This window comes from Kogia breviceps, chromosome 2 (assembly GCF_026419965.1).
Source record: "Kogia breviceps isolate mKogBre1 chromosome 2, mKogBre1 haplotype 1, whole genome shotgun sequence".
Lineage (NCBI taxonomy): Eukaryota > Metazoa > Chordata > Mammalia > Artiodactyla > Physeteridae > Kogia > Kogia breviceps.
In genome coordinates, this window is record NC_081311.1 from 26670049 (window position 1) to 26679859 (window position 9811).

General features: G+C 57.5%; 1 protein-coding gene across 4 annotated transcripts; it reads right to left on the minus strand.

Annotated features, from left to right (window-relative positions):
- Nucleotides 1–43: 43 nt before the first annotated feature.
- On the minus strand, nt 44–8207 carry NFKB2 (nuclear factor kappa B subunit 2). 4 transcript variants are annotated; one of them, XM_059054082.2, is made up of 23 exons: nt 7701–8207; nt 6333–6424; nt 5966–6047; nt 5808–5848; nt 5456–5554; nt 5225–5376; nt 4865–4971; nt 4612–4770; nt 4218–4322; nt 4004–4089; nt 3787–3925; nt 3420–3548; nt 3086–3295; nt 2865–3006; nt 2365–2479; nt 2059–2272; nt 1739–1908; nt 1513–1615; nt 1232–1383; nt 1033–1102; nt 644–816; nt 419–530; nt 44–322 (listed from the first exon to the last, which is right to left on the minus strand). In XM_059054082.2, the coding sequence occupies exons 2-23, from the start codon at nt 6351–6353 to the stop codon at nt 201–203; spliced, it is 2703 nt and encodes a 900-aa protein (XP_058910065.1). In that variant the 5' UTR covers nt 6354–6424; nt 7701–8207; the 3' UTR covers nt 44–200. The 4 variants fall into 4 exon arrangements, 2 of the variants coding, with proteins under 2 accessions (XP_058910065.1, XP_058910064.1); XM_059054081.2 differs by having other exon boundaries at nt 44–325; XR_010838845.1 differs by lacking the exons at nt 1033–1102; nt 7701–8207 and having other exon boundaries at nt 6333–6634.
- Between the last annotated feature and the right edge of the window lie 1604 nt (nt 8208–9811).

Here is a 9811-nt window from a genome sequence, read left to right on the forward strand (position 1 = left end):
CATTTGGTTCCCAGGAACAAAAGTCACACACATCAGGGGCTGCTCTAAGTTGGGGAGGAGGCCACGCCCCCTCCCTTTCTCATGAGAATCTTTTATTTGCCCCAACTGAAGGGTGGGCACAGGGTGTTAAATAAGAACTGGAATAGGCGGGGACACTGTACAGAGGGGCCCAGGAAGGGGGCTGGTGGGCGGGCAGCAGTTCAGTGCACCTGAGGCTGGGGATGTCCGTGGCAGAGCCCTCCTGGTGGCTCAGGAGGGGGGCCTAGCTTCTCTGCTTCCTGTTCCACCGACTGGCTCCCGTATGCACTGTCCTCCTTTACCTCTGCTGGGGGAGTGGGCAAGGGCATAGGGAAGAGTCAAGGCCTCAGGCCTCCCACCCTCCAAGCCCAGATCCACCTTTCAGGTAGGGCCCCTTTACCTGTGCTAGGCAGCTTTTCTTGAGTCTCAGGACCCCTCAGCAGCCTCACTCCCTCCTCCAGGCCCATGTCAGACAGGGCATCCAGCAGGCCTGCCAAGTCCCCACCAGCCAGCTGAGAAGAAGGAAGAGGCATGAGACTTGAGTTGTGGTTAGGGTGTGGTGTCCCCAAAGAAGCACCGGAGATCTGAGACTGGGGCATGGAGCATGGGATGGGGACCGACTGACCTTGTAACTGCGTAGGAGACTGCCGCTGGGTGAGGCTGTCTTTCGATACGTGTCCACCAGACTGCGCAGACCCAGCCGTTCTGCCAGCTCTGCCCAGCTGCCCTGGGCTCCTGGCCCGTCTAGCAGATGCTCCAGGTTCTGTAGGACTGTATCCTCAAGTGGCATCTCTGGCCCTGAGGGGGACACACACATGACATGTTAGTTACCCCCCGGAGATGGGCAAAAACACAGCTGAATGCCACCTTGGTAACCTGATAAGGCAGGAAGGGCCACTGGGGGCAATGGATGGAGGACAGGGATGGAGAAAGGGAGACCTCCTTGAGTGGCCCTGAAGAAGAGACCTCTGTGAGCAGGGGTCTGGGGTCTGGCAATGGGTGGGGAGATCTCACCTGCAGGGCTAGGTGGGGTCAGGGGGGGCGCCATGGTGTCCTGAGCGGCATTTAGCAGCAAGGTCTTCACCTGGGGAGACAGCCTCAGCCTTGACTACCTCCCATCACAGTCCTTAAGCCCAGGTACCAGATACTCAGGACCCATCTATAAGGCCAGCTGCCCCATCCCCTGGTACTTCTAGTTCCAGGCTGGCCTCACCTTGCTGCTGCGAGTGAGGTCAAGAGGTGTGTGGCCCCGAAAGCTGCCTCGGGTGTCCCTCTCAGAGCCCTCAGAATCTGAGTCACTACCAGAGGTGGGGGGCGAAGGCATTGGGTACAGGGGCTCCTCGTTCTCTGCATGGATGTCGGCACCTGGGTGAGGGGATAGTCATGGAGAGGTACAACAGCAGCCCACATTAAGGATGCAAAATGGGGGCACTGGGAGGCCCCCCTTTCCTGCCCCCCCAGCCCTGTTCATATGCCCCTGAGAGTGAGACTGACCAGCCTTCAGAAGGAGGCGGGTGAGGGTCGGGGATCCCAGTCCAGCTGCCAGGTGTAAGGGCGTGTTTCCCGCAAAGGTACGGGCATTCACGTTGGCCCGGAGCTGTGGGGTGCGAAGGAGTGGTTGATCACAGCACCGACTGATTGGCTGTCCCTCCACCACGCCCTCCCCGTCCCTAGTCCCTCCACACCCTTGCTCCATGCCTTCCATAATCCTCAGTCCCACCTTGGTGACCAAATGGGTGACCAACCCCAGCTCCTCCATTTCTGTGGCTAGATGCAGGGCTGTTCGGCCCCCCTGCCGCTCTGCAGCCTCCACTTCAGCCCCGTTGTCCACCAGCAGATCCAGGCACTCGGGGCTTCGGGCACGGACCGCCAGGTGTACTGGGTACAGCCCTAGTGACACAGGATGCTCAGCTTGCAGCTGTGCCCCCAATGTGACCCCCCTTGACCATCTGACCTCGATGCTTCATGTCCACTACAGGCACTCATCAGGTACCCTCCCTGGTCCCCACCCTTGCCTGCTGGTCCAGGTGATGAACTCACCTTCGAAGTCTGGCACGTGCAACAGCTGGGGCATGCAGGGAACCCCACTCCGCAGCAGGGTGCGCAGCAGGTCGGGGGCACTGGCACGTGCCCGGAGTGCCAGGTGCACGGCTGAGTCTCCATGCCGATCCAGCAGTGCTGGATCTGCGCCCACCTGCAGCAGGAAGCTCACCACGCTGGTCTGCCCGGTGATCACTGCCAGATGCAGGGGCGTCTGGGGAGGCAGGCAGAGTGAACCAGGCCTGCTCCTGGCCTAGACCCACCTGACTTCCAACCCCTACCCCCTCACCAATAGATGCCCCTCACCTGGTGCAGGTGGTTGGTGAGATTAACAACGCCGAGGTGCGGGGCGTGGTAGATGACGTGGGCTATTTGCTCAATGACGCTGGTCTGCCCGTGGATGATGGCCAAATGCAGCGGCCTGGGGGTTGGAGAGTGAGACTCTGGCCTAGCAAGCCCAGCAACAGCATCCTTCACTCTCAAAACCCCGCCACCTCCACAATCTCTCTCCTTCGGCCCTGTCCAGCCCAAACATCTCCAAGGACATCGCTGCACCTGAACTTAATACTTCCGAGCACCTTTTGCCTTAAGTACGTACTATTATTGTGCCCCTTTAAAACTGAAGTGTGCAGAGATTAAGTAATTTGGACAGAACTACAGTATAGCGAGGCCAGGCTTGAAAACGGGTCTGTCCAACTCCAGAGCCCTGGCTGTTTTTAAGTCTCTCTCCCGCCCCGCACCCCACGACCTTCCACCCGCGCCAAGGCCAGGACCCCGCCCGCCCGGCCGCCCGCCCTCCCACCTACGTGTCTCCGTTCTCGTCCTGCGCGGTCAGCAGGTGGCGCTGTCCCGCCAGCAGCGCGCGCGCGTCGGCTGTGACGCCGTAGTCGAGCAAGGCTCGGGCGCTGCGCTGCGCCAGGCCGAAGAGGCGCGCGTTGTATTCCCGGGCTGGGGGCGACAGGGGGTGTGGGCGTGGGCTAGGTCCCCACCCGCAGCGTCCCGACCGCCCGGATTCCCGAGGCCATACCTCGATGCAGCAGCTCCGGGGCCTGCTGTTCGCGCTGGAGGGTCCCGGAGGGGGCGCTCGGCTCTGCTGCTTCCTCCCCAGCATCCACGCTAGGCGCCTCGGAGGCCATCTGCGCCCCGCCCCCGCCTCCCGGGTAGCAGCCCATTGGGGCCGCCCCGGACTGGTAGGGGCTGTAGGCCAAGGAGGAGGAGAAAAAGCCGAGGCTGCCACCTGTGGACACAGGCAGGACTGTGGGGAGGGGGCACCAGGAGGACTCTTCCAGATTTCTTCCCCCACAACTTTTCTCCCCTTTACCCCTCCCTCATCCATTCCCCTTCCTGCCACCAGCACTCACCTCCTCCTCCAGCTCCTCCATAACCCCCAGCCGGGCCCCCAGAGCCTCCACCCATGTGGGAGCCACCCCCAAAGGGCTGGGAGAAGGTGGGCAAGGCTTTCCTCCGCTTCCGCTGCACCTCCTCCTTGTCTGGGGAGAGAGGCAAATGAGATGTTAAAACCCCAACTCACGCCTTGCCTCAAGAGCCCTGTCCCATGTTTGGTAATGGCCTTTCCCCTGAAAGCCCTCAGGCTGGCTCCTAGGGTCACCTCTTCCTGGGACCTTCCCTACTCCTGATTTGATTCATGGGTCCCCTGATCTAGTTCTTGGGACCCTCCAGCCAAGCCCCCACCCTCCAGCCCCCGTAGGATCTTCAGCCCAGCTCCACCTTCCACCAGAGGATAATAGGTGAACTGTTTGGAGTCAGAGACATCCCCCCCACGCTTGCGTTTCAGTTGCAGGAACACGGTTACAGGACGCTCAATCTTCATCTTGTGATAGGGAGGTGTCCGGAACACAATGGCATACTAGGGGGAAGGGGAACATAAGGTGTATTAAGGCCTTGGCCTAGTTTGGGCCCAGGCCCAGCCCTGGCCCTAGGGTACCTGTTTGTGAACATCTGTGGGAGAGAAGTCCCCGAAGGCCTGCCATCCATTCTCATCATCCTCGTAGAACCGAACCTCAATGTCATCTACAGGGGAAATTGAAGTTTGGCCACAGCTCCTAGTAGAATCTCCAGGGCCATTTGTCCTGAAGCTGTCCCGGTCCCCAAGCTTGATATCCAACATCCCTAGCTCCCAGCCTAGGCTCCAGCCTCACCTTTCTGCACCTTGTCACAAAGCAGATAAACCTCATCTCCACCCCGCACAGAGCCAGCTGTCTTGTCCATTCGAGAAATCTTCAGGTTTGAGGCTCCAGGAGACTCTATGGAGATGGGATATCAATTACTTGAGAGGATATAATAGCCATGGTCCCAATTATGGAGCCAGGGGCTTTGTATTATCTGAACAACCCCAAGAGGTACAGGAACTGCTAGTATCTTCATTTACTCAAGATGGAAGCCATACTCAGAGAGGGGAAATGACTTGCTCAAGATCACTCAGCTCATACATGATGGGGCCAAGTTCAAACTCAGGCCTATCTGACTCCATAGTTCAAGGTTGCCCTCCATGCTCCCTCTGGCACCCAGGCCCCAGGTGATCAGGATACTCACTGCTATCATGGATGGGCTGAGAGATAACTGGCTTCAGGGGCAGAGAGAAGGAGCCATCACTGGCTCGAAGGAAGGCAGAAAAGCGCAGCCGCACAATGCTCAGATCCATCACCTTCTTTAGTTCCTTGGCCTCCTGCTCCAGCTCCCGACGCTCAGCCTCTGGGCAGCGGGCATACGTGTGACCCCTGGACTCCTCCTCCTCCTCTACTCCTTCCACGACCACCTCCCATGACTCCCTCCATCTCCTCCATACCCGTAAGGCCCTGGGGCCTGGAGCGAAGCCGCTGTCTCTGAAGTTTTTGTATCATAATCTCCATCATGTTCTTCTTGGTCACATGCAGGACACCCAGGTTGTTAAATCTGGGTAGGGGAGGGGAGAAGTCAGAGGCAGGCAGTTCTTTCCTCCTAAGGCACCCTCCCCACTGCCAGGGCTCAGCTCAGCCTTACTTCCTCTAGGAAGCTTTTCTAGTTTTCACTTGGGGCCTTGGGTTCTAGGGCCAACCAGGGTCTCTCCCCTTGGTCAGATGCTAAGCTCACAGAGGTGGGCTGGGGCCTAGAACTGGCAAGCAATGAGGGGGCACGCCAGTGGGGACCAGGGGTAGGGGGCACCTACTGGGCAGTCATGTCCTTGGGCCCCACAGACACTGCGCAGACCCCCAGCTCCGAGCATTGCTTGCCCACCAAACTGTGGGCGTGAGCACGAGGCGGGTCACTGTGTGTTACCAGGTCCACCTCGATCTTGGCTGGTCCCTCGTAGTTACAGATCTGTGAGGGGTGAGGGCTGTCAGTAATGCCCATGAACACACTGTCCACTAGCCCACCCTCCAGCACTATCCTGGCTCACCTTGACAGTGGGATAAGTCTTCCGACCCTTCTCGCTGGAGGCACCTGGCAGTCCTCCGTGGGAAGGACCTTCACAGCCATATCGAAATCGGAAGCCTCGCTGAAGGTGCCAGGGCACAGGGATATTGTGACCAGGAGAGACACCCCCCCCCATCCCCCCCAGCTAGCAGTGACAATAATGACTGGATGTGTGTGTCCTGAATCATAACCACACCACTGTGATCATCAGCAGCTAACCATCCCAACCCGAACTGTGTCTGTGTCAGTTACCCTCCCTGTGGCCACCCAGCTGCAACTACCCCACTTGCCCCCAAAGCTGAAGCCATCCCACACTACCCCTTCCACTCGCTCACCTGCTTAGGCTGTTCCACGATCACCAGGTAGGGGCCATCAGCTGGGGACAGAGGGGCCTTGCTGAGCCAGGATCTCTGAGCCCATTCCCAAGGCAGAGGGCACATGCTCCTCCCTTCCCCTCCCTCCAAGACAAGGGGAGGTCAGGGGACTTACTAACCTGTCTCTGGGGCTGGCTCCTTGGGCTCCACAATGGACGGGTTGAACTTGAAATCATCATATTCAATGATGCCATCCAGACCCTAGTTTGGAGACAGACTGGGGTGGCCCCTGATTCTAAGCCACCCCCAGAGCCCTCCACCTCTCAGCTCTGTAAGCCCTAAGTAATGACTCCCTCTCCTCCCCAGGCCCATATGAAAGCTCCTACTGTAAGCAGTTTGTAGACAGAGTGACTGACAGGCAGGGTGAGTTAATCTGAGGACATTACAGGTGTCGGGGAGTAGATGGCACTCCGAAAGACGGGCAGACAAGCAGACAGGCACAGGGTGGGCAGACGGCTGGCTTTGGGGCCAGGCGGCGTGACTCACTGGGTCGTAGCAACTGTCCATGTCTCTGGGCTAGGCCCGGCTCTGTCCGGTAGCTTCGGCGGGTCCTGTTCCCCAGAGTTTCAGGCGCCCGCCTTAGGTGGGGAGGAGTGGCGGGGGTAGGGAGAGACAGATCAGGACGGGAGTTGGGGGAAGAGGGGGGCCCAAATTTGGGGGAGGGTCCGATCTCCTCCAGCTACCCGTCCGGGTGTGGCGGGCAAGATCCGGTGGAGGGCGAAATCTGGAGCTGGGCTGGGCCGGGCCGGGGAAGGGGCAGGAAAGTTAGAACAGCTTAGGAAAGTCCCGAAAATACCACGGGGAGGCGGGGCCGGAGGGGGCGGGCCTGGAAATGACGTTGCTGGTCACGCCCCCGAGGCGGGAGGGGCGCGAGGTCTTCTCGCTGGTTTGCGGGCGCCCGTAGCATCTCTACAAGCAGAGGAGCGGCCAGACCCAGAGAAGGCCCCGCGGGGTTGGGGGCCACTTCCTCCCTCCAGAGCAGGCGCCAGGGACTGGAGGGTCTTTCAAGGCCGGAGGAGGCTACTAGTCCGGGGCCAGGCCCGCCTCCCGTCCGCTTCCCCTCCCCCGTCCTGGAGCAACCTCGGGATTTTCTACTCCGAGAGAGGCCATGGCTGATTCACCCGGGGGGTTTTGGGGGGATATTCCTACTGTAAGAAGGCCTCCTCCCCGAAGGCCTGTAGGCGGGGGCTCTTCCCAGTCGGGGGCCCCGGGGTTCTGACCCGAGAACCGGTCTCTGGGGCCACGGGGCGGCGGGAGGAAAGGTGTCTCCTCCTTGGGATGGGTTCCTGTATTCCCTCTTCCCGAGACATCTGTACAGCCGTTGATTCCCACACCGCACCTGCTTTGGGGGCCCACGCCCCCCACACACAGTCCCATAGCCGTGTGTAATGCATGTATGTGTCTGTATCACAGGTGTACAAGTGTGTTTCGGCCCATGTGTTTGTGTGTGCATGGTGTGAACATGCGTGTACAGGTGAGCGTCCTTAAACTAATCAGTGCGGACACATGTCTGAGCATGTATGTAAGGGCACAGGTGAACATATCTTTGAGTTTCTGCGTGAAGGGTATGGGTCCTGGCACCTGTGCACGAGTGAGTGTGTTTTGCGTGTGCATGTGTGTGCGAGAGTCTGAGTGCATGGACGACCCTGTGCACCCGCCGGCATCTGTGTAGATGTACGTACGGCCCGCGTCTTTGTACAGGGATATTGATGTGTATCCGCGTGTCTTGTTCGTGTGCGTGCTCTCTGGAGTGTGCAGATGCAGCTCTTAAGCTCTGGGGCTCGGTCAGCTAAGGGCCCTCCTCCTGCCCTTCCCGGCGTCCCGCCACCCAGGGGTCTGAACCCAGCCACTCACCGCGGCGGCGGCTCCGGTTCCGGATTCTCTCCTTGCCCGACCCACCTCGGACGGGTCGCGACACCTCTCCAACCACCAGGACTCCAGCCGGGAAAGCCCCTTTTCGGCCCCCGGGAGGGGGGAATTCCCGTGACGTTTCCGTGCGTCACTCGCCATGCCCTTTTTTATTGGCTGAAAGTTTAAGTCCCGGACTCGCACAACCAATCGGGAGTGACTCAGGCAGCCCCTTAGAGGAGAAATATTCGCGCAGCACGGGAAGCAGTGAGAATGACTCTGTTAGGCGCTGCCTCTATCTAGCCTGGGGACCAGTCCGCTGCGGGATCCGCTGACCGAGTGCCATTCCCCAGTCGAAGGACCCGGCTCCAGTCTCTTCACCCACCCAGGCCTGTCCCAGCCAGCTGGCAGCCCCCGCTGCTGCTCGGCTTTATGGTGCGCCTAATGCTTGGCCACTTCTGAAGCCGAGGAACCCCAAGGGGAAGCTGGTTTGTCTCAGCCCTCTGGTCCCCCGCCCGGAGCGGGGCCCCGCTGCCGGGAAGACTTAGGGGAAGAGGAAGGAAGTTGATCTTGCAGTCAGTTCCAGAGTGCCATCTGGTGGCCCCTCTGGAGCCGCGAGGAGACTCCGTAATCCTCTCTTAATCAGTCTTCCCTGGAAGAGACAATCTGTACCTAAAACTTGTTCTGTAAATGGCAGGTTAACAGCTGGCCAGGCTTTCAGACCTGAACTCAGGTCTGCGCCGCGTAAGGGAAATGAATTGTTTATTTGGGAGACTAAGGCCTTGCTCATCGATCACGGAGATTTGGAATACTAGAATGGAAAAGGCATCCAAAATTAATAGTTCAAACTTCCTCCGATGTAGGAAATTGCCTTTTATACAGTTTCCAATGTCCGCTTCGACCCTTCTAGTGGCAGCAAGGTCAGTACAGAATTTCACAAAGTACTGAACTCCGAGGCTGGACATTTCTGGTTGGTAGAATTTCTTTTTAGGAGGTGCCATGAGTAATCTCCATTCTTGGAGGCATCCTCCCTTCGGCTCACCGAGGTAGAACAGGCTGTTGTTTCAGATCTTTCCTGCAACTTGCTCCTGACCTTAATAATGGAATTACAGGCCTGCAGTAGCTCTGCATAAAGGGAGACTATTATGGCCTTTGATTTGGGCTATTTCCTGTCACTTCCCCCTCTTCATGTTGCCTGCAAGTGGAATGTGCCAGATACTGTGTTAAGATACTTTAGTATAAATTCTTATTCTTCCTCCCAGCAGCACTAGGAAGGTAAATATTACCTTTACTGATATTAAGGCTCAGAGAGGTGAAGTAACACAACCAAATACACAGTTAGAGAGGGACAGAGTGAGAATCAAACCCAGTCTCTTAACTCTAGGACAAAGCTCTTTCGCCTAAATTTGTATAAAACAAAGCAGGCCTTTCCACTGCACTGTGGGCCTCCAAATAATTTGTCAAAATCCAGGGATATTGTCTACTACATTCCCCCGGTAAATCAGACCCAAAACCGTTAAATTAAAATGGAATGAGGTTAGATTGGTGTACTACAACTTAGTGAACCTGTGCTGGTTACCATTGATTACAACTGTCCTTTCAAAGTGCTCATAAACCAACAGCTGAAATTGGCATGAACACTTCTAGTCTCCAAAATGTCTCTAAAAGCAACACTAGGGTTGAGCTATTCTTTTGTATTTTATTTATTTATTAATTTATTGACTGCGTTGGGTCTTCCGTTGCTGTGCGTGGGCTTTCTCTAGTTGCAGGGAGCGGGGGCTACTCTTTGTTGCCGTGCGAGGGCTTCTCATTGCGGTGGCTTCTCTTGTTGTGGAGCACAGGCTCTAGGCACGCAGGCTTCAGTAGTTGTGGCACATGGGCTTCTGTAATTGTAGTTCACGGGCTAAAGAGTGCAGGCTCAGTAGTTGTGGCATGCGGGCTTAGTTGCTCCGCGGCATGTGGGATCTTCCCGGACCAGGGCTTGAACCCATGTACCCTGCATTGGCAGGCGGATTCTTAACCACTGTGCCACCAGGGAAGCCCAAGGGGTTGAGCTATTCTAAGATTCTGAACTGTAATTTCTTTCTATTTATTTATTTGTTTGTTTGTTTGTTTTT